At 38.2% G+C, this 25,191-nt stretch overlaps 1 protein-coding gene across 3 annotated transcripts in view; it reads right to left on the bottom strand.

Annotated features, from left to right (window-relative positions):
- The window catches only part of tbck (TBC1 domain containing kinase), a 91,837-nt gene that overhangs the window by 65,872 nt on the left and 774 nt on the right, over positions 1-25,191 (bottom strand). For all 3 annotated transcript variants that reach the window (XM_017720497.2, XM_017720496.2, XM_017720498.2), the window contains exons 2-20: positions 24,269-24,490; positions 22,335-22,407; positions 18,646-18,760; positions 16,991-17,064; positions 14,598-14,739; positions 12,600-12,660; positions 12,007-12,068; positions 11,809-11,870; positions 9,203-9,351; positions 8,422-8,560; positions 6,280-6,379; positions 6,144-6,193; positions 5,894-6,023; positions 4,642-4,740; positions 3,431-3,493; positions 3,009-3,135; positions 1,749-1,799; positions 1,517-1,600; positions 1,209-1,294 (exon numbers count right to left, since the gene is read on the bottom strand). In XM_017720497.2, coding sequence (XP_017575986.1) covers positions 1,209-1,294; positions 1,517-1,600; positions 1,749-1,799; positions 3,009-3,135; positions 3,431-3,493; positions 4,642-4,740; positions 5,894-6,023; positions 6,144-6,193; positions 6,280-6,379; positions 8,422-8,560; positions 9,203-9,351; positions 11,809-11,870; positions 12,007-12,068; positions 12,600-12,660; positions 14,598-14,739; positions 16,991-17,064; positions 18,646-18,760; positions 22,335-22,407; positions 24,269-24,461 — 1,860 coding nt within the window. In that variant the 5' untranslated portion in view covers positions 24,462-24,490. The remainder of the gene's footprint in view (positions 1-1,208; positions 1,295-1,516; positions 1,601-1,748; positions 1,800-3,008; positions 3,136-3,430; positions 3,494-4,641; positions 4,741-5,893; positions 6,024-6,143; positions 6,194-6,279; positions 6,380-8,421; positions 8,561-9,202; positions 9,352-11,808; positions 11,871-12,006; positions 12,069-12,599; positions 12,661-14,597; positions 14,740-16,990; positions 17,065-18,645; positions 18,761-22,334; positions 22,408-24,268; positions 24,491-25,191) is intronic.

Here is a 25,191-nt window from a genome sequence, read left to right as displayed (position 1 = left end):
TTATCCATTAGAAACTAGACGGCTGCCTTTGTTACTGTGCCTTTAAGACTAATATATGTTAATGGGCTCTGTTCTGATTGGATGCCCTGTATAATGCCTCATTCAAAATGCAATCTGGGCTGAAACACTCCTATCACAGTGAATGGGCAGGGCTGAACTTAAATAAGGAGGTTTGAATAAGCAGACATGAAAATTATTCAAAACAAGCCGTTTATGAATTTCAACGTTTAAATTCGCTATCATGGACACTAAGTGAGCTAACTTTGCTGCAACATGTCTTCCGATTTACTGAACAGGTGGCAGACACTATGTTTCATGAACACACTAGAACATTTTTACCTAATTTCACTATAAAATTTAGTTAAGAATGCGCCTCCAACGTTCCAACTTTTACTCCCAAAATGGGGATCTGGTGTGCTCTGACCTTGTTATGTCTGACTGCCTACCAGTGAGCAAGCTAGCTAGCACAACACCACCCCAAAACCATGGTAAAATCAATGTGATGTTTTAATTTTATAATTAACTTTTATAATTAATTTTTTATAAAAAAATCCTAGTCAAAAAACTAATTCTATACATTAGCGAATACCAACAGTACTGGATAACTGCTGCAGTTACTCTTTGTTGATTATAACTTTACCTCCATAATCTCAGAAAGAATAACACTATAAATTCTGCCAGAAAATAAAAGCCTGCTGCCATGCTGTTGTTTATGTCGGTCACCATGTGGTCTGAAATACCCACACAGTCCTGATCAGGCAGAAAAGTTTGCTAGCTTTTAACTCCTTTAGACATACAATTTAAGTTGTTTTTCCCAAATCTGACTTTGGTTAATGATCATCAAGCCACAATTCTTCTGGAGAATGTTTGAGGATATATTTAATATTTGCAGTTGAGCTGACAGCCCTCTTAATCATCCACATTGGGGGATTGACAGTGTAGTTTAATATATTATAATCCATATCGCACTTGCAGTATAGCCATAAATTTAACAGCACATCTCCATTTACTACAGAGCTCATATTGCTTATAACAAAAACATCACAAACAAACCCTTTTATAGCCTTCTGGAATTAAAGAAAACAAACTTTTTTTGCCTTGTTTTTGTATTTAGAAAGCATCTGATGCCAACTGAAGCTGTCTCCCACTTGCACAGGTGAAGCAGAGGGAGCTGCTTTAAAAGATTCATCAAAGCAGAGAGCACTCACGTCTGGAATGAAGCCGATCTCATTCAGGTGGTTGCTTAGCTCAGGGTCATGGAAGGCTATCATCTGAGAGAAGACCGTCAGGTACTCTGAAAGGGGGAGTCAGAAAGACAGGTTTGGCACTGTTACAGTGAAGTCAGCATTTCCTTGCCACTGTTAAAGACGAGGCAAGTTCAGATGTAAACATGCAGCTACAAGGTCAGCAGGCATAAAGAAATGGAAAACCTTGTCTGGACATTAGGCTGGACAGCTGAGATAATCTAAAAAGTTTCAGGTAAATGCAGTTTAGTGCTCAGAGACTGAAGATTCACCTTGTATGACATGCGAGTTGTCCTTCAGAAAAAAGTTGTAGAGGTATTTGGGAATGAAGGCAGACATGCAGGCGTATGCGAGTGCTGTACACAGGAAAGCTAACATCAGTGATTAACAGGAAACATTTCAATGCTTTTTAATATCAGGTCACATACTGAATCAAAAACGTATTTCAGACTGAAGTGTTTGTATGGATGGCCTTGTTTCAGAAGAGCTAAATAAAATCCCAACCTTCGTTGTTGAAATTCAGGTAGAGAAAAGGGGCACACAGTGAATCCAAACCTGAAGAAAAACAATTAAAAAGATGACCGATGAAAATATATCTTTCTAAATTAAAAAATTTCATAAATGTTTTTAAAATTTAAATTACAATTAAAATAGTCATAGACGGTCTAATGACTTCGGAAAAAAACAATATTCAGTTTATTTTCATTTGATATAATCAAAATTCTTGTTGGATTTTAATATTGTAGGTATTGTACTAATGCTATTTTTAAGTTCAGGTTAGAAACAAAAGTATTAAATTCTTGAAATGCTCCATGGGAAACGCATCTAATCATTTTTTTCTCTGTGTTATCTAGATACAGCCAAGCAAGTTCTCTCATTGGCTAGAAATTCAGGAACAGGTCTGAAGGCCTCACATGTCAGTTTAACCACCAGCATAATTAGGAAATGTCAGTGGAATCAACCAAACATGTCTTGATTTCCACTGGATGAGGCAAATTTCGTGAGAAAGAAACATTTAGTGTTTCCTGGAAGTTTTAGATGCATCACTGACTGAATATGAGCTGTAGTCTAAACAGGTTTTACTCAGCATCTACTCTGTCCCAGGGCTCTTTACTGCAGGGGTCACTTTAAAGCTGTTACACACAAGGTAAAATACATGTTAATATGTGTGTTACAAGCTTGAAATGTTTGTTTAATCTGGCCAAAAAATGTTCATGTGAATTGCCTTTAGCTTAGTGCTTACATACTACTAGAATCCCATAGGGGTGTTAGCAGAAATGTGCATTACAAAGGTGCTTTTTCCTTCTTTTTGGACTGAGCTTTTACACACATGGCCAGAACTGAAAGCTTAAAACTAACAGTCGTCACTGCTTTACAACCTTTTGAGATATGAGCTATGGTCAATAACCTTTTGGTTCTAAATGTGCTTTTTTGTACGTCAAAAAAAAATATATTTTCCATTTGTGTGTTTTTGTGGCCTATTTTCATCTTTTAGACTAAATATTTGTGTTCAGGCATACCTGAAAAGCTAAATTTGCCTTGAATCAGAGGACATCAATCAATCTAAAGAGAGTGCCCAGGCTTTCATTTCCAGGCTTAGGTCTTAAACGGCTGTGGCCCTTCATTCATTAACGAGAATCTTTGCCTTGGCAGATCCTGCAGGCATCTACCAACCAACATACAGTAGAATCACTGTGAAGCTAGAGAGCCACCTTGTGGTGCCCTGATGAAACTGCACCTTTAATAACAGCACTAGTTTCTCACCCTGCCAGTAGACGAGGTCTGGATGAGACACCACCCAGGCTTTCAGGACCCTACGGAATTTTATGTGACCCTGGGGTGAGGACAACAATTCATCATACTGGTGACAGCGGGGTATGTCCACTTCGATCTGAAGAGGGGGAAAAAAAAGATATGAGTAGAAAACCAGAGTGCTTTTATGTGATCATCAGATAAAGCAAAGATGATATTCACATCCCTTTCAATCTCAACAAAGCAGTTTCACAGTAATGCACACTCTAGTCTTCACGAAGCATTAGATATTCCCTGTCCAGCAGAGTTAGAGAGGAGCTGGATGCTCACATTAAGCCCTATAAATAATTAATCAGCCCTGTGAATAACACAAGTCCTGTGATAAATAAGTCAAATGACGGCTAAAGACAACAAAAACAATAACAAAGTGATACCTGTCTGTCTGTAGGGATGGGGGTGTCCTTGTCGATGCCGTCATATTTTGCCTGAATGTCCCCCTACAAGAGCATGAAAAATGAAAGTCATCACTGTAATCACAGTAAAACCTAGGCCATAAAATAACATAAATAAATAGAAAAAGCACATTGAATATGGAAATGCAGTATTACACTCTCATAAATGAGCTGTATAGTAGGGACTCATTTGGGCCCAAAAGGCATGTAGACAGAAATTAATTTAGATTCGTTTATGGAAAACATTAGTCTGAAAACATTAATCTCAGCAAAGAAAATATTTTTTGCACCAGAGTGTGTGAGCAGTAATTTAAGGTCTGTCATTTGACTGTGCATGAGCGTTACATAAGCATCCTGAGTACAACAACCTTTTACATTTTTTCCTCAGTTCCAGTCCAACCCTTGTCTGCTTCAGTTACGAAACATATAATCTTCGCCAATTAAAGATCAATAGTGTTTTGATGATGACATATGAGCCATTGATGCTATTTCCACACCTAGGTTTAGTGCATCATATTCTCATTATCAACACTGATAGGTGCTCTAGTACAGTGTAAATGAAACCATTTGCTGTAGTGAAGCCTCCATATTGCAACATAGCAAAACAAAGTGATGGCTCGAAAGTTTTAATACAGTATTTTGGGGTAATGTGTAACACAAATAACCCAAAAGCAAAAAAATCAATGATCTGGAAATTGCCTCCAAAGAAGATATTGGCTACTACTGTAAACACTGGATGATGCTTTTAATTGGCAAATTTGTACAACATGTCCAAAGAAAATTAAGTCGGCTCTCAGTCAAGTATTGCTGAAACCGTAAACTGCACTGACATGCTTGGGGGGGGTTGGGGGCAACAAACTCAACTCTGGCTTACTGTCTGAGGTTAGCAAAATGAAAACGGTCATGTCGATAGTCTCTGATGAGTATACGCTTTTCCAGCAAAGCACCAATCAATACACCATAGAAATACTGCTTTGATAAAGACAAGTTGCCAGGAGGCAAGGAAGCGGATAAGTCATTGAGGCCAGAAAGACAGTTAGGAGGAAGAATTTAACTTGTTAATGGTTTTTGCTGTTGATGTAAAATAACACAGCCTGCAAAATATGATTTAAATTGGACAGCGATGTTTGAAATAAAACATTACTGCTGCATCTTACTTTATTTTTTTTTATTTATTCATATTTTTAACTCACCTCAACTCCAAGTAAAGCAGCCCAGGCCAATCCTCGGAGCAGGGGGGGAATGTCGACTCTGGCCTCCTTCCATATCTGGTTCTTTTTGTATGGATATGCCTGAAGAACAGCATTTGATCATGTCAGTTCACAATACATCCCTATTATCCTATTCAGTGCAACCAGACAGTTAAAAAAAAATGACTGACTGAAGAAATTAATGTCTCCCCTTCCTTCAAATGCATCAGCCAAGGAACATTTGTCATCCTAAGCTCTTTAGTTTTGCACTGTAACTTTGAGATTAAAGCAGACAAAAAGTAATGAAAGTCTGTCTTTGAAAATCTTTTAGGGTAATTTCTATTATTTAAGCCTTATAGCATCGGTTCAAAACTAATGAAGAAAACTTCACACAGAAAATGCATCTTGGGTGATAAGCTACATTGGAAAGGGGATAACTGTACAAATTAGATTTTTTGTGAATCATTTCTTTAAAAGATCAATGTACCACAGACAAATGTCCAAAAAGCTCTTACAAGCAAGCAAGATTCTAAGAAATCATATAAGAACCCTTCTTAGTAGGGATAGCACAGTTTTCCATGCAGTTATCCTTGTAATCCAAAGAGGAATTCCACCAATTTTTCAAATTTTCTTTGTCCGTTTCAAAAAAAGAAAGAAAGAAAAACAAAACATTAAATCATTTAGAGTGGTTTGATGTGAAATGGACATTTCCCGAAGAAACGGAGTCAGAACTGTTCACAGAGGTGGTGACAGGATCCAGATGTCCAAAGCATTTAATGCCTCTAAAAGCTCCCTCACAGAAAGCTTTTAGTGAAATGCAATTTCATACCCTTCATGGCAGGAATGTACATACAGTAAGGCAAAGTCCCCAAAGTAAACCTTTCAGATTTACAAATATTTTACCTTTATCGGCAACTCAGAAGTCAATGTAGGTTTACTGGTTGTTTTGGATTATAAATTGAAAATGGCTATATTTGTGTTGTACACAAATATAGGCTAAGATAACAGAGGTCTAGGCCACCTTAAAAGATTTTAGGTGGCATAAACTTTCATTACAATTGTAATTATTATTTGTGTAGCAGCTTTAATATCAAATTGAAGCTTAACAAAGTGTGGAAATAGAAGTGTACATTAAAATAAAATGTCAGGAAAAAATGAGGACAAACTCCCTGCAAATAAACCAAAGTTATCAGACAGTGTGTGTTCCTCTGTGGTGTTCTGCGCATCCTTCATGTACGAATATGTGTGTGTTCACCTTGAGCAGCCTGTCAAAGAGGACGATGCGCGTGAGCTGGTACTCCGTGTCTCTCTCTCGGATAATGAGGGGCAGGCTGACGGCAGCGGACAGCTCGTTATTGCTGTTGGACTGGGGCAGGCTGCTCTGCCTGCAGGACACAAAAGGGTTCCAGTTTGCCATCACCGGTGTCAAACACTTCAGTGTAAGAATAAGGGAAGATTTGGGCAATTATTATGCTCGGGAGAATAAAGAAAAAAATGACTCTTACTCATCCTCCAGCAGTGGGTAGTATGCCTCCCCTGCCACATCCTTCAGCCTCTGTTAGGGGTGTTAGTAATGTTTCAGTACACACACTTTAACAAGCGTAAATTATTGGACAGCGACCCACACACAGACACACTCACATTTTTCAGCTGACAAAGGGAGAGTGTCACAGTGGTGTCATCCAGGAGGAAGCTGCGGTCCCGGCTTTGGCCAAAAGACTCTCCATCTTCTAAAATGAAACTAGCAAGAATGGTCGGCATTATTAGAGGAAGGCTGGCTGAGTAGGCAATGGCTGAAAAGCTTAAAATGAGATTTATACCATTTATCACATCAGACATCACAACCAATGGATTTTATCATAACTATACATATGTATTTAATTGACAGACAGCACAGCTTCTGAACTCTTAAAACAGAAAAAAGAGGTTAATTTTTAACACATTCAGTTCATTTTGTGTTTCTTTTACCACGACCAGTGACTTCTCTTATTTAAATCAGGCAGTATTTTTAGATTTTTTAACACAAAAAATATGCTCTAACTACACAGTCTGCGCTAAGCTTTTATGCCAGTTTTAGGCGCAAATAGGACGCAATCTGCCAACATGGGGCTGAATATGCAAATTTATGACCCATGAGCGTGGAAAAAATGCAGAATTACACATATGAGGGAGTGCCACACAAAATGTAAGAGGCTGCCAGGAAAAAAATGGATGGACACACACATGGCTTTTTACATACTGCACTCCATGAAGAATCTCGTTTCCAAAACGCAAGGACACTGTGCAAAATGTAAATCACAATAGCATGCAGTGATATGCAAATCATTTAAACCATTTATTTTTTGAGAACTACTTCATCTGTTAGTATATTAAACGTCACTGCGGACACATGCGTTCATGAGCTTCTTCTACCACTGTAATCTTCATGTCCACACGCTTAACACATTAAAAACAAGGCGTTTGCCGTTGTTACAGTGGTGTTTTCATAATTCAACTCAACACCTGGCTGTAGATGAGGATCAACAGTCCGCGGTCTCCTTTGTCATATTTTTTCATTTCAAAATGCCTCAAACATTTTCAGTGGGTGAGAAGCACCCAGACTCTTTTACTACAGAGTTATGCTGTTGTAATATGTGCAGAATGTGGTTGCCATTGTCCTGTTGAAATAACCAAGGCCCTCATTGGGAAAGATGTTGTCTGGATGGCAGCATATGGTGCCAAAACCTGAACCATGTTCCATTTTAGCACCCAGACTCTTTTACTACAGAGTTATGCTGTTGTAATATGTACAGAATGTGGTTGGCATTGTCCTCGTGAAATAACCAAGGCCTTCATTGGGAAAGATGTTGTCTGGATGGCAGCATATGGTGCCAAAACCTGAACTATGTTTTAATTATGTGCTGATACAAAGTCAGGTGGTCACTTGTCTGGAGAACACAGTGTCCATGATTTCGAAAATAGAGTTTCGAATTTTGATTTGTCAGACCACAGGAAGCTTTTCCACTTCACCTCAGTTCATCTTACATAAGCTCTGGCCCAGAGAAGGCAGCAGCATTTCTGAATCCTGATTATATATGGTTTATTCTTTGCATGGTAGATTTTTCAGAAGTGTTCCTGAAATGTGTTGCTGGCATCAAATTAAAAATGGCCATATATTTTTTGAAAAACACAGTTTTCTCTGTTTCAATATTTGACATGTTGTCTTTACACTATTTTCAATTAAATATAGGGTTTAAATGACTAGCATATCATTGCACTTTATTTACATTTTGCATAGCATCCCAACTTTTTTGGAAATGGGATTGTACTTAAGTTTGAGCAACTCGTAGCAGCCAGTGGATTTTTCTCCATCTTTCAAAACCAGAAGTAAATTTCCTGTAGGATCTAATGACACATGTTGCTGAAAGACTTTCTTTAATAACGGGAGCAGTATAGATAGAGACATGAGTCTTAAACAAGTGTCACAAATATGCTCATTTATTTTCCCTTAGAAAACCAACAGTGAATGTTATTTGACCAGGAGCACCCAAACTTTGGCATGTACTTGCATCACACTCACATCAAGGCACTCAAATGTGTTGTGTTCTTGTGATACAATACAAAATATGTTAAAAAGAACCATTTCACGATGCAAAGAACTGCTTAATCATGCAAAAGGTTCTTTGCATGTTCACGGTTCTATATAGAGCAATTTTCCTAACTAAAGAACCCTTGAAGAACCACCATTTTTAAGAGTGTAGAGCACTGTACTGAAAATAAGGTGTAGTGTGAGTGGGTGTGTACTTGGGCAGGGTGCAGACTGGAGGTTTGGACTGTATGATGCCCTTGTTGGTCAGTTCTTTCTCCAAGTCTCCTCCTGCCAAACACCACAGGTGGTACACCTCATCCACGGATCTCTCAGACAAGTAATCTTCCTCGTCAACTGCGCAGATTACAGAGAACCAATGTACGTATTACAGTGAAGCAAAGACGTTACTTAATACCACCAAATTTAGAAATCGCTGCAAAACTGAATAAAAAAATGTGAAGTCATTCACAGTGGTTCAAAGTGAAATGCTTCATCTGAGAGAAACATACCAAGCCAGAACTGTCCACAGTGGTGGTGAACCACACATAGAGCTACCTCACAGAAATTTAGCCATATCCAATGCCACCCACTACTCCCAATCACACAATACCACCAACACTAGCAGGATGAAGGCAAACACAAGCTTCCACTGAGACATGTGAAGCCAGCCACCGCATCTTTTTGAACTGCGGCTAAGGCAAAGTCATTGGACAGTTGAACATCCTTGGAAGAGAATGCTAACTGGTAGTTCTGTTACTTCGCCTAAAGGACACCTGCGCTGGCTAGCATCACAATGAGCAATGGAGGAGAGGTAGGGCCACCCTACCAACCCAGACAGAGAGAGATCAGTTGTGTTCTCTTGGACTTTAGGCTAAAACATATATTTTTAAAAGCTATTCATGGTGGAGATGTACATGAAGGGTGCTGTAAGGAAAAATAGTCCCCAAAGAAAACTTGTTGATTTAACTCTTATCAATTTAACATTATCAACATTACCTTTGCAGAGTTCATTGATGTCTTCAGGCAGCTCCAGGTGGGCACAGCGCAGCGAGGAGGAGAACAGACTGACTGGAATCTGATAGGGTGTGTAGAGGCAGGACACTCCCTCAAACACTATGTCCTCCAGCAGCTCTGCTGGGGTGGGCCTGTGACAGAGGTTAACATCAACAACACAGTTATGTAATTGAAACGGAATGTCTGGCTTTGGTTTTAAGTTGTACACCAGCATTTCAAATTGCCATTGGTTTGACTACATAATGCTTAGAGGTCTCTGTGTACATTTTAAAATAGAAAATAAAAGCTGTAAGTACACCTGTTTAACCCGCTGCTTTCACAGACTTTTCCTTTACGTCGTATTGTTTTTTACTTGTTCCGTGTACCTGAATTTCTTAACACTCCTGTATAAAACCAATTACAATTAATGCACACTGGAAAATATTTCAATCATAAAAATATAAAAGCCAGTCGAGTGCCTGGATGTAAAATGCTCCATGTGCTCCATGGAGAAACGTACCAAGTCAGAATTGTTCACAGTGGTTGTGAAAGGAACCAGATGTTGGAAGTGGTTAATATTTCTAAAGCTACCTCACAGAGGTTTATTATATGAAATGGTTACAAATATGTTGAGGCAGGACTCTCCCTCAAACACTGTGTCCTTCAGCAGCTTGTGGGTCTGAGACAGAGTTTTATATTAACAACTAAATTATGTAATTCAAACAGAATGTCTGGCAAAGCTATGGTGTAAGCCAATGGTTCCAAACCCTGGTCTTGGAGAACCCCATGCCCTGAACATTTTAGTGTTTGCCCTGCTCTGAACTAGGGCTGAGACCTGAGTTAGGAGTGACATGACCAAAAATCTTGGAAAACCTTTTCCACATCATTCAATAATAGTAATTATTATTCTCTTTACCCAATGTTCAATTTGAATTGTGAATATTATTCTGAATCCTGAAAAATGCCAGCAGCATATCTGCGCTGCTGCCAACATAGCTGATCTAACATAATCTGCTAATTAACAAGCCTTTTCTGAGCTGAAAAACAAAAATGAGCAGAGCAAAAATGTGGCTGGGATACACTGGTTTAAGCTGTTCATTAGCTTTGCAAATCATCATAGTCTCATTACTGCCCATGATGATGGCTCTTTGTACATTTTAAATATTAAAAAAGACAGAAAAAGCTGGGAACCTACCTCCTTACTCTAACCTACCCCTGGGCATTTCCATGCTTTTATTGTTACATTGTATTATTTTTGCTTGTTACTTGAACCTGGATTTCTTAAACTCATCTATTTTAAATGTATCTTAATTAGGTATATTAATATTGCAGTATGTTTGTTTGTTTTTTTGTTTATGAACATTTGTTTACGACCTACACCGGGGCATAACATTATGACCACCTCCTTGTTTCTACGCTCATTGTCCATTTTATCAGCTTCACTTACTATATCAGCGCACTTTGTAGTTCTACAGTTACAGTCTGTAGTACCCCCCTTTTACCCTGTTCTTCAGTGGCCAGGACCCTCACAGGATCAACACAGAGCAAGTATTATTTGGGTGGTGGATCATTCTCAGCACTGCAGTAACGCTGACGTGGTGGTGGTGGTGCATGTCAATGTGTGTTGTGCTGGTACAAGTGGATCAGACAGGAGTTTTTAAACACTATTTTCACTCACTGTCCACTCTATTAAACACTCCTAGCTTGTCAGTCCATCTTGTAGATGTAAAGTCAGAGATAACAGCTCATCTGCTGCTGCACAATTTGTGCAGGTCATCCTCTAGTCCTTCATCAGTGGTGACAGGACGCTGCCCACAGGGCACTTTTAACTGAATATTTTTGGTTGGTGGGCTATTCTCAGTCCAGCAGTGACACTAAGGTGTTTAAAAACTCCAGCAGCACTGCTGTGTCTGATCCACTCAGACTAGCGCAACCACCACACACCACCACCACAGTGCTACTGTAGTGCTGAGAATGATCCACCACCCAAATAGTACCTGCTCTGTGAGGGTCCATGAGGGTTCAGACCACTGAAGAACAGGGAAAAAGGGGGCTAATAAAGCATGCAGAGAAACAGATGGACTACAGTCTGTAACTGTAGAACTACAAAGTGTACCTATACAGTAAGTGGAGCTGATAAAATGGACAATGAGTGTAGAAACAAGGAGGTGGCCATAATATCATGCCTGATTGGTGTATATACTTTGACACAATAACTGACTTATAAACTCCACTAAGTCGTTTTGCAAAAAGCAAATACACAGAAACATGCATCTAAAACATCAGAAATGAGCATTTTGTCATGAAAAATCAATAAGCAAGCTGTACCCCTCAGTTATGTAACTGAAACTGAATCTCTGGCTTTGGTTCAAGTGAAAATTGTCATGGTTTCCTGACCACTTCTGATGCTTGGAGGGCTCTGCATACATTTTAAATATTAAATAAAAGCAAAATCACAAACACAAGTCCACAAAAATCACGCTTCAAGCCTTCCTCAAAAATAATATAGCATAACAGCCGTCTCTTTCGACAGCATGACGAATGGAGCTTCAGTAACAGAGGGGAGCATGCTTCTGAAAGGAAATGGTGCACTGTTTGAGGCAGATTACCTTTTTGAAGGAAGAAAAGTCAAGCATTTCCTCAATAAAGCCATGACATTCTCCGGAAGCTCCTGTAATTCACATGAATTATCGTATTAGTAACACTGACATTTATTACAGTTATAAAAGACAAAAAAGACAAGCAGTAGTTGGCCATTTTTCAGGCCATTAGCCAGTTATGCATGAGCACAGCCACATCAAGTTCACCTTAATGATGTCCAGACATCCATGTTCTTCGGCAAGGACAGTGACTATGTCATCCATACAACCTGCAGAACAAAAAAACTGATTTATGTTGATATCCATCATTTAACATTATGATGGGCGTTAAAAGCATGATGCATTTTTTTTATTAATTAGTTCTTACTTGTAGCTCATTGAAACAAGCATGAAGTGTGGATTCTAAGCTTTTGATCAGTACCACACTTGTGTTTGTAAGTAGGAGAGAAAATGTTATGATGATTTAAATTTGATGAAAAGTTCTTGCATGTACACTCTTGTCTTTATAGAAAGGAAAACATTCATGACTGACACAATTTTGTCATTTTTTGACATTAAAAGTTGGAGGTGCAGACTCAAAGCTGTTGATACATTCAATTTACATTTTGTAAATGTAACTCTTAAGTTGTAAATATGTCATTCATTATGTAATTATATAATTATTTTAAACAATTATGTAGAGGAAACTGAATGTACAGCAAAAATGACAGTATTAAGCCTAGATCTCTAAGGGTTAAACATATTTACAGAACATACTTTAGATTGGAACGTAAAAAACACTCAACGTAATATGAACTTACCTAAAGTAATAATGAACTTTAATCTCTCACTGATCTCAATATTCTGAAGAAGTTGCCTCCCCTGTGGGACAACAGGAAATTTAGTGTAAAACATTTCCATTAGGTAGATATATACCATATTCGTCATAATAGTAAAGAATAAGATGTCATTGATGTAATATACACGACCAGTCAAAAGTTTAGGCACACCTGATTAAATGAATTCTTTTCATAATTATAAATTCATTTTAAATTCAACAAACTCACGAATACAAATAATATTTTCCTCACTTTTTAAAAAATTTGATGTGGTATGTAAACACTGCTAAAGTTCCAAAGCATTTCGTTCTCTCTCTTGTCCATCGTCTCCAGCTTAGTTTGAATGAATTCTTTCGGCAATGTCAAGAAAAAAAACACATTTTCATATATCCACCCATTAGTAGTGGGTGATATACTGGTTCATCTGGTGTACCAGTTGAAATTCTTTTTAAGGCATTAGTTTTGTAGTTATTTATATGCATGCAACCGCAGATAACAGGACACAAAAACAGCACAAAACACGCCGATTCCCTCACCTCTCAGGTGGTGAGTTGCATTCTGAGGTAAGTTTATCAGTTTATTGTCAAAAGAGCAGATATCAGACTGTATTAAGTTACTGAGCTAACAGGGAAAGAGAGTGGAAGGAAAAGTCTCCTGGAGTTAGCCATTAGCCTAGCATGAAGACTAGCTAGTTTTTCGCCTTATGGAACTCTGCCAGCTGTTTCAGGTGATGTCACAGTCTCAGCTTATAAGCCAAGAGGCTCCACAACTTTTCAGCTAAACCTGATAGTGTGAACGGTTTCTAATATGTACTAAATCCAAATGGTTCATTTCTGTTTTTACTATTAAACCCAATAAAAATATTTTACATTTAGTTTGGCTGTTAAATATGGTTCTTATTGAAACTGAAGGGACATCCAGAGTAACACACCATTGATAATCTACAATAAAAGTTACTTAAGCATTCCAAATGGTTTTATTTGAAACTACTATACATAAATACACTATACCATGATCTATACCAAACCATCACTAATTACATCGTGAATAAACATTCATCCATACCACTCCCTACTACTATTATCCAGTCAGCCTACTGCAGTTTAGCCCCACCCATTCAAGTTATATGGAGTGTTTCAGCCCAGCCTGTTTTTGGAATAAGGCATATTACCTACCTAATGGACAGTGGACCTCATTCACCAATATCTTTCTAAGTTTTTTTTACATTTATTATTGAGAAAAGTCCAAAAAAATAGTCTACATCAGATTCATGATGTGTTCTTAAACTGCAGAACTGTTTGCACTGTTGTGCTCTTGAGTGTGTGTAAATTCTGTTCTTACCTAAGAAGAAACCTCAAATAAAACATTGGCGAATGTCAGAATCTTTGTGAAAACTGTGTAAGTGGGTTTTAAGAAGAAATTCACTGTTGTCAGAACAAAACATCCAAAATGTCCAAAATGACAACATCACAGGAGAAGGAAAAAACACACTTTACTTTTAATGCAAGTCAATGGAACCAGACTTTTTTCCCCAAGCCATTTTGAGCTGATTCTTTTGGTCCATTCCTCATGAGCAACCGACATATTTTAAATAATTTCAAAGAAACACACAAAAACAAACAAGGTTTTCTTCTGACAGCGGTGAATTTCTTCCCAAAAAAGTTTGAAAAACTTAAATTAAAAAAAATAAAAATAATAATTTTGACAACACTATCAATATGGCCCTTTATGAACAAAAGAATTAAATAATTTTAATGGCCATTGTATAATTCCATACGTATTGATGCATTGCGTTTATTCTAAAATTAGTAAAACAGCATGCTAGAAATAACTAAAATCATTCATGGGAGTGTACACCAAACAAAATACATCACTGTAGAAATGCACAAAGAGAAAATGAAGAACGTGTATCTCAGCAGTGGCCCTAGTCCTGGAATAAGCCATTGCTACAACTGTGAAAACTGAAATAGAAGCACATACAGCACACAGCTCAAACAGCAGGACCCCCAGAGACCACACATCCGCTTTAGGCCCGGACGGCAGAGGGGGCTCCCCAAGAGAGCCTTCAGAGGAGTGGAACGAACCCTGCGCAATGACCTCTGGAGGCAGATAAGAAGGATACCTGCACACACAGAGTGTGAGAGAGAGAGAGAGAGAGAGATGGGTGACAGAGCATATCCAGAGACATTCCTCAGTGGAGACAGAGAGTTACTGCACATTGATTCAGCTCAAGGGCATCAAACTGCCCCGTACAGTTTAATGCTTCGCCCTCTGACTCAGCTTTTCAGGTAATAATGAAGGATTGTTCATTAGCTGATGAGCTGACTGGACGTTTGCACCCTGGTATAGATAACAGCAGTGCTACTTTCAAACAGTGTACAATTATAATCTACCGCAATAAACAATTTGCATGAAACAATTGAAATTAAATCTAGAAAGCTCTTAACTCCTTAAACTGCAGGCATATTATTCAGTCATTAATCTTAAGGCTTATTATCCCATGACTACTGTGGATTTCTCAGTAATTACTTTAAAATAACGAGCTGTAATGACTTCAATATGGTATGGAAAAAAGGCTGAGATGGTATAAATGAAAAGAAATGTAAAACTTTATCACACATACGGTCCTCACTCTCTAAGTCTCTCTTTTGCTGTCTTTCCAGGAAACCACTGTCAATGACAGAAACCAGGCTGTGGGCTTCAACCCATCAGAGAAAAGTGGGTGCTGTGGGGCGGGGCTTATCCTATACACAATCATGCTCAATTGACTGGATTTTTTTTCTGATATTGCTTATAAACTCTCAGGGGTTATTTTGTTTTAGGGCTGCTGCAGCAAAAACTATCTGTGTGGTATATACAATCGTATGTAAAAGGTTTAAACACCCCCCCTGGTCAAATTAAATGTTTTGCTAATTTTCTAAGTGAAAATAAGTTGACATATCCTCTACAAAAAACACACTTAAATATGGACATATAAACATTTCTCTTATCTGTATTTACGTTTTTTGAAGTTTAACATATTGGAGGAAAAAGCATAAAACACAATTTCCGATCATTTTTTTTTTGCACAGGCCACATTTTATGCTTTTTAATGTTTTTTTTCCCCCACAAATGATCAATAATTGTGCATTAAAATGTGCAAGACTGTGTTCTGTGAGCAGGATGTGTGAACTTATTTTAATATTCATTATTACATTAAGTGGAAAATCAAAGCTCTGTAGAATCAAGACATTTTGACATATAACAACTGAACTCAATCAAAAATGGGTTCGAACCTGAAAATATGTATCATTACACCCCTAAAAATGAAGTTAGGACACCTCTCAGGGGTATATTTAGGAAACCTGGGGATTTATCTTATATAAATCGACATCATAAATAACTACTGAACTCAGGAAATTACTCTTTAATGCCTACAGTGCTAAATTCAGCCCTAACTGACGTTCCAAATACAAAGATAAGATTTAAGAGTTAGGATGTTTCTGTAACATGGCCCCTGGAGATGTAAGGGGTTACATCGCTGTTGATTTGGTAAGGATATTAAAGACGCTGCATATGACGCAAGAATAAGAGAAAAAAGCATATTTGCATGCATTTTGTTACTGTTATTACTTGTTACCATGTATGTTCACAAGTTCACAAAAGCAAGCCAAGCCATATAGACACACAGCAATTATGAATAAACATATATCCGTAGTGATCAGAGAGAGCACCATCACAGCGATTTCATCTCAGCTCATATTGTTCACATAACTGTCCACAATAAGGCCAAGCACAGCGAATCGCTGCAGCGGCATCAAAGTTGGAGTCAGATAAGCTTATTACATTTTCTGGGCAGATGTGGCTGTGCAGCAAAAGCAGATAGAAAAAGGACATGCCAAGGTCAGAAGCATCCACTCTGGGCGTCCATCATCCGTCGCTGAAAAAGGCAATCTCAAGCCGGATATTAGACGGCAAAAAGCCCCAGAGAACGAGGCCTGCTGCCTGGCCCTGTTATTTACGACTGTCTAAGAGGAAGTTTGCTTTGATATCCGAGACATGGTTTTGATCAAAATGAAGATGGACCATGATGACACACATCTCATATTAGCTCATCTTGTTTCATTATGAGAGCACAGCATATGCCATTGATCTTTCTTTTTCATGAAATGCTGACGTATCAGATCTGAGCCATGATGCATCTTTAGTGAGATCCATGAAGAGTTTAAAGATTCCCTCGGGTTTTTACATAATGGGAATATGAATAGAATTCCATCTGCATCCATAAAGAGATCTGTGTCCTTAGAAAAACTGAAAATCATACGGCTTGAATTTTGCAGACTGCATTTCAAGCACGGAACAAGGGGAAAAGCATTAGAGCAGAAACTACTTACCCGATAGGGAAATCCACATCTGCTCCGTGATCTGTCATATGATAAAGACCAAATTTGGCCAGCTTAACCTTGCCCTGTTCACAATGGGAAAAGCAAAAGCTGTAATGCAATAAAATAATAGAATAATAATAGAGTCATGTGCATGGTAACTATTATTCATGTTAAATTCAAAGGCAGTAATCAGTCAGTAAAATTTGCACTCGTACTTAAATATTACAAAGCCGTCAGCATAATAATGAGCACAAAAGGGCAAAATGACAGAAGAGATAAGGATAACACATTACATCGCACTCGCCACCCCCACACATAAATATAGGTAGACTGTGCAAAAGTCTAATCGACCTGGAAAAATGAGATTTTCTGGGCACTGAGCATTGAGAAGCTTTAACAATAGAACAAAAAGAAAAAACATTAATACAAAAAGCAGTGATTTATGTATGTCAATGTGCTTTCCAAAGCTCTCCACATGGCAGTCCAGTACTATTTGTAGTTATCACCCAATACCTGGTTGGCAAATCAGTCCTTTATTAAATGAAATAAGGTGGTGGAGGAATTGGAATCTGGAACCAAGTCTTTGCTCTTATTAATCAGCTTACAAAACATTTAAAACCAAAAAACTTTTGTGACATTTTACTGAATTAATATTTGACTGAGTTTATTCTAGTGTTATATTAAGATTTTACTGGTAGAATCTCACTTACTGCCCAGATAAACAGTTATTTGCTAAGGCCACAAAGACTTTTGCACAGTACTAAATTGTAATATATTTCTAATAAATAATGTTTTTTTTTTAACATATGGGCTCAATTAAACAAATCATTATGCAATGCTAGTTTCTTGAGAGAGGTGCCAAACTCCAGTCTTCAAAGTCCGCAGTACTGCACAGTTTAGCATTCTCCCGGCTTTAATTCACTGAAATTTTTTGTTAGTTAGCCAATGAGCTGCAGCCAATTTTGTTAACACAGGGAGAGCATAGACAATTGTGCAGTACTGTACCACATCAGACACCGTTTTACATTAAAAAAGTCATGTTTTATCATTCCTCTAGTTGTTTATAGAGAAATTAAGCTGATTTTTCAAAATTTCTGCATAATTAAATTGTGAAGATGTTGTCATTTAGAGTGGTTTGATGTGAAATGCTATGTTCTATACAAACTTAGTCTCAGAATTTTTCACAGTGGTGGTCACAGGAACCACATCCAAGGAATTAAATGACACTACAAGTTACCTCAAAGGAAGTAATTGCATGAAATGGTTCTGCATGTGCTGCCTGATGCATCGTATTATTATAGCTCTGCTTTATATTTTTAGCATGAAGTCTATTTTTTAAAATAACGCAACATACATGCATAACATACATATATACACTTTTTTTTTTCAGATTTACCACTATTTTACCATCATCAACATTATATATACAAACTCAGACAAGACATGGAGGTTCGCTGGTCATTTTGGAAAGTAAACAAAACTGCTGCATTGGTGTTCTAGACATCCTGACCCCTGGTCCCCACAACTGTACAGAAATCTGATTCTTTAAATTTCCTTACAGTGAATTTCAAATAAAACCCTGCTGAATGACTTTGCTCTCTAAACAACTGGATTATGCAGGAAATGTTTGGTGAAACTCCCCTTTGAGGGGACGTCTACAGTACCTTGCAGTCCAGAAGCACATTATGTGGGCTGAGGGCTCGATGCACCAGGCCATGTTTGTTCATAAAAGCCAGTCCCTCCAACATCTCATAAGCAATCTGCAGCACCTTCTCTGAGCTAGAACACAGAGTTTGAAGATTTGTTTTCTTTACACTGTGTACTGTCAGCATCCTGAACAATAACAGTACCAGACAAGTGCTTCTGTGGATGTTGATTAGTGATGAAGGGAAGATTTAGCTGTAAATGCATAATAAAGAGCAAATAATGTACATTGTATAGCAATTTTGTCTAATAGAAAGTACTGAAAACATGCGACTGTGTTTTATGTTTTTGTTTACCCCACAGAATGAGCCATTTTCACAAAAAAGGGCAGATTTGACTGCCTTTGATGACATACAAACACTCCAGAAAGATTCGAGTGCGAATAGTGAATCAGCTTTAGTGCATGAAATCAAGCGTAAGTCTACCAGTACCTTGTTTACATATCATTAACATGAAACACACCCTAATTTATGCAGATGTTTTGGCAAGGTGCCAATAATAACATTCAGTGGCTCAGGAGCCAATGGTTGCGCCCATAGGCAGAGTGTGAGGTCCAGCAGTGAGTACACTCTTCCCCCTACTGACCAAATATTATAGCTTTAAAATTACAATGCCTGGAAAGACTAAATTGTTAAAAACATCTTAATTTTATTAATATGATAGAATAATGTGATTTTGTAGTGTGATTATCTTCATAAAATTCCATATTTAATTGCTGTATTCTAGCAGTGTATGAGATGCATCTGCACTAGCTGTGTTTTGTATTGTTGCCTGGGGTTAGTTATACTAATATGCATGTAAAACAAGTACATTTACTTCTGTGTTGGGTTGTCATTTGTACAAAATATTAGCATTATTCTAATTTTACAGTTACTACTATTTTCGTTCATCAAGGTACAAACAATGTAAATTTACCCTCAAAGGTACAACAGTGGTTTCAGGGTCCAATTGTATCCCTTAAACATGCTTTTCCCAGGTAAAAAGCACATATTTGTAACTTTTTCATAAGCTAAGGTTTTAAAACAGAGCAATAAAATACAACCCAAATTCTGATGAAGTTGGGACGTTGTGTAAAACAAATTAAAACAGAATGCAATGATTTGCAAATCCTTTTCAACCTATATTCAATTGAATACACTACAAAGACAAGATATTTCATGTTCACACAGATAAACTTTATTGCTTTTTGCAAATATTCATTTTTCATTTTGAATTTGATGACTGCAACACATTCAATGGATTATGGTAGGTACAACCATGTTCCCTGGCTAAATATACTGAGGAGTACCCTTGAGGGTACCACCCCAGTGGCAAGAGGGGCACTGCCCCAGTGACAGTTTAGTACCTTTATTTAGATGACAACGATTATGGTTTTTCAAGCATTTTCTTTTAAATTGTTAAACCTTGTGTGGTGTTCATGTTTTTGTTACTCAGTGGTCTTTTTGCAAATATTCATTTTTCATTTTGAATTTGATGACTGCAACACATTCCAAAGAAGTTGGGACAGGGGCAACAAAAGACTGGGAAAGTTGAGGAATGCTCAAAAAACACCTGTTTGCAACATTCCACAGGTGAACAGGTTAATTGGAAACAGGTGTCATGATTGGGTATAAAGGGAGCATCCTGGAAAGGCTCAGTCGTTCACAAGCAAGGATGGGGAAAACTGGGGACAACAAGCAAGGATGGGGACAACCACTCTGTGAACAACTGTCCAACAGTTTAAGGACAACGTTTCTCAAGGTGCAATTTCAAGGAATTTAGGGATTTCATCATCTACAGTCCATAATATCATCAAATGTTTCAGAGAATCTGGAGAAATGTCTGCAAGTAAGCAGCTAGGCAGAAAACCAACATTGAATGCCTGTGACCTTCGATCCCTCAGGCAGCACTGCATTAAAAACCAACATCATTCTGTAATGGATATTCCCACATGGGCTCAGGAACACTTCAGAAAACCACTGTCAGTGAACTCAAGTTCGTCGCTCCATCTACAAGTGCAAGTTAAAACTCTGCCATGCAAAGCGAAAGCCATATATCAACAACACTCAGAAACGCCGCCAGCTTCTCTGGGCCCGAGCTCATCTGAGAAGGACTGACGCAAAGTGTCCTGTGGTCTGACGAGTCCACATTTCAAATTGTTTTTGGAAATCATGGACGTCGTGTCCTCCAGGCCAAAGAGGAAAAGTCCAGATTGTTTTCAGCGCAAAGTTCAAAAGCCAGCATCTCTGATGGTGTGGGGGTGTGTTTGTGCCCATGGCAGGGGTAACTTGCACATCTGTGAAGGCACCATTAATGCTGAAAGGTACATACAGGTTTTGGAGCAACATATGCTGCCATCCAAGCAACGTCTTTTTCAGGGACATCCCTGCTTATTTCAGCAAGACAATGCCAAGCCACATTCTGCACGTGTTTCAGCAGCATGGCTTTGTAGTAAAAGAGTGCGGGTACTAGACGGGCCTGCCTGGTCTCCCATTGGAAATGTGTGGCGCATTATGAAGTGCAAAATATGACAACTGAGACCCCGGACTGTTGAGCAAATCAAGTTGTACATCAAGCAAGAATGGGAAAGAATTTCACCTACAAAGCTTCAACAATTAGTGTCCTCAATTCCCAAACACTTATTGAGTGTTGTTAAAGGGAAAAGTGATGTAACACAGTGGTAAACATGCTCGTGTCCCAACTTCTTTGGAACGTGTTGCAGGCATCAAATTCAAAATGAGTGAATATTTGCAAAAAACAATAAAGTTTATCCATTTGAACATTAAATATCTTGTCTTTGTAGTGTATTTAATTGAATATAGATTGAAAGGGATTTGCAAATCATCATATTCTGTTTTTATTTATGTTTTACACAACATCCCAAGTTCATTGGAATTGGGGTTCTAAAAAGCCTGGAGACAAGACAGAGTGTGTGGAGTCAATACAACTTAGAAAATATCATTTCAATGGATTATGGTAGGTACAACCATGTTCCCTGGCTAAATATACTGAGGAGTACCCTTGAGGGTACCACCCCAGTGGCAAGAGGGGCACTGCCCCAGTGACAGTTTAGTACCTTTATTTAGATGACAATGATTATGGTTTTTCAAGCATTTTCTTTTAAATTGTTAAACCTTGTGTGGTGTTCATGTTTTTGTTACTCAGTGGTCTGGTGGCATTATTGTTTTTTTTAAATCAGTAAAGCTATAACCATTTATGTTAAAACATCAAGTGGCCAATGTGGGGTTCTGCTTTAGCAGCTGTAGCTAGTTAGTAGCCTGTCCATGGTGTCCATCCTCACACACACAAATATATACAAACACATAGACATACACACACACTAACAGCAGGCCATGTAAGAGGAGAACAGAGTGAAGGGACAAAGCACCTCCACACTTTTGTGAATTTTGTGAATTTGTGAATGTTTTCTGTGTGAAAATCTGCATTATGCCTACAATACAATTATTGCACTGAGAGTGCATTTACATAAAGTGGTTTGAATTTAAATAAAAGCTCTGTTAGAGTCAATATGCTGCTAATGAACACAACACATCTGTGACACCTTAGGTAATTAAAACAAATGGGAGTTTATGTTGATGAAAATTACATGAATTAAAACAAACTGCTGAATTAAGTTGCATAATCCTTCTGTACTTATTTCAGATTTTACCTGACTGGTTTGTCTTGCTTGAAAAGGTCCTTGAGGTTGTGTTCATAGTGCTCAGCCACCACAACCAGTCTTTCTGCAAAATCAATGAAGAAATGAATAAGAAAAAGTCAGTGAAGAGCCCCTGAATCACTGAGACACAAACACATGTACTGGACTGGAAATCAGCCTTGAACACTGGAAATAGGTCAAAAACACTCCTCGTATTGATGGCATGATGTATTTGGTAAATGCCACCTATAAGAGGTCTAACCTTTAACAGGTGTCATTTATAAGGTATATGTAACAAGCTTCAACAGTCTCTATCATACATCTCTAACCCCTTATTGTGCCAGTGTGTGCTCTTTTCAAGGTATTTAAATCTATTTCGCTCCAAGGGTGCAAACAATTGTGAAAAATCATGAACAGCCGTGAATGCTTAACATTTTCCTCCTATTACAGCAAACATATGAAAGTGCTTTATATTAAGCATAAATCAACTACTATGAACAAGTTAGCACAAACCAATTTAACATGTATTCAGCTGACACTTCTTATTACAGGTAAAAATGTTTGTTGATGCATCATGCATAATTTTTAGGATTATACTGAGTATGTTTACATGCACTTGATAATCCAATAATAACTGGATTTCTGCAGTTTTTCTGCTGATTATTCAAAAGGTCATATAAACAGCAGATTCTGATTTCTGAGATCAGAGTAAGGTCTCAAAATCTGATTAATAAAACCAATAAAGACACCTGGATTTTATCTCAGTAATCAAATTATTCAGCGTATGTAAACTCTTACTCTGATTTCTTTCAGATTTCTCAGCCTGCACATGTGTGAAACAGACCACAGTACCGGAAATAAGCAAGCAACGACGCCAAAACACTTTTGGAGTGACACTGAAACCAAACACATTCTCAACGAAATGAAGGATTTAAATATTCTTTTTTCTAGATTATGTATTTTCAGATTTTCTGGTAAAGTGGTGTGGTGTTTAAATAAAAAAAAACCTGCGACATGGAGTTTAAGTTTACATTACGTTACATTTACGTCACGTCTTCTTCTGTGTGTTTTTGGCCGGTTTCAAAGCAGAAATCCAATTACTGCCAGACTCTTGTAGACCCGAAGCATTTAACAAATTACTGATAAAATCTGATTTTCTGCAGTTATCAGATTAATAACTTATTATAGAAAGTGTAGAAATGTACTTGAATTTTTTTGTTTCCAATTTGATTTTGAGAAATAAGGCTTTAAGACGTTGAATAGTATCATAAACGATATAACATTCCACAAGCAGCTGAATCACCATCTTTAGATCGATGTCAATGCATCCACTGCATTCCTATATCTGTACTCATTATACAAAAAAAATGAGAAAGTAAAAAAATGAAAAACTAAATATGTTTAGGATAACTTGCACTGCGAGCAGCAGAAAGTGCAACCAACTTTTAGCACTGAACTTTGGAGATGTGAAAAATGCCCCTCTAGAATTCTGAAAAACTGAAAGCAAGTCTCCTGAAAAGAACAGAAGATGGAATACAGGCAAAGAGTGAACACACTAAGTATTGTGTCCTGTGTCATTTTCTGTTAAATGTATGTTTTTTGCTTTTTCCTGAGGTTAAAAAGTGATCAGCTTGTCCCTAAAGGACACTTTGCCAGGAAATTCAATAATGAAGGGTGGTCTCTCGTTTGCACATACAGTATGTACACAGATAAGAGCGCAAAAACTTCTGGATATCAATGCATCCCTAATTACAGCCTACTACTCATTAAAATGTTGATGGGTGACGCAGCAAAAATTGGCCTTATAGTTTGAAGGCCCTGAAGTTTGACATGATGAAAGGATTTTTAAACAAATCACTGATACTAATTATGGGTTAGAAAAATCAGGAACATGTGATAATCAATGCCTTTCCAGCAACTACAACAAAACCAGCCATCAGCCATACCATGTTTGCCCCGAGAGATGTCCACATACTGACACAGTCTGGGGTGGGTGATGGTCTTGAGGATCTGGAAGCGGCCCAGGATCTTGATGGAGTTGGGGGTCAGGGGGAGCCCATTGCTGCCACACACATCGTGAGGAAGAGGGGAGGCAAAGAAGGTGAAAGCCCCAAGCTCAGCGTCCCTCAGGGGCTGCATGGCCTCTCCCACCTTGGTCTCTACACACACTACACAGGGAGAAAGACAACCCACTGAGGTATCTCCACAAAAGGCTCTGTCAATAGAATGAAGTGTGAATGAAACCACGAACACCCAAAGAACCAACTGCAAGCCTACATAGTGAAACGGTTCTTCAGACTGATGTAAACTGTGCTGTATATGGTTCCATGCAGAACCTTTTTAAAAATGGTTCTACATAGTACCAACAATGGTTCTTCTATTGTGGCAAGCTTGACACTGTAACAACAGCAGCTTTTTTGTAGAGCTAGAAAGGTTCTATACAGAACCTATAGCACATTCCCCATCAACATGAAGACCAGTTTTGCTAGCATGCAAAGAACCGTTTAAGCATGCCAATGTTTTTGAGTGTTCTTCGTTCTACACAGAATCTTTACTAAAGAACGCTTGCAGAACCATCTTTTTTTAGGAGTGTAGTGAAGGAGTAGGGGCTGTTACTGAAACTCCGTTAACAGCCTCGCTTTCATTAAAAAGGTTGGACAGTCAGGTGCCTAAAATGTTTGGACAAACATTAAAGAGGGCACTGAATGAGGGGCGGACTGATGACCAGCCTGTGGACCAAAACAGCTGAGGGTGAATGAGCGCTCGACCAAGTCAACAAACCCGCTAACTATATTCCTCCCTCTCCCCCTCTCCCTCTCTGTCTCTCTCTCGCTTTCTGTCTCTCCCTCTCTCTCTCTCCCTCACTCTC

The sequence above is a fragment of the Pygocentrus nattereri genome, chromosome 5, assembly GCF_015220715.1.
Source record: "Pygocentrus nattereri isolate fPygNat1 chromosome 5, fPygNat1.pri, whole genome shotgun sequence".
Lineage (NCBI taxonomy): Eukaryota > Metazoa > Chordata > Actinopteri > Characiformes > Serrasalmidae > Pygocentrus > Pygocentrus nattereri.
The sequence above is the reverse complement of the archived record's forward strand: the minus strand, read 5'-3'. Positions and strand labels throughout refer to the sequence as shown.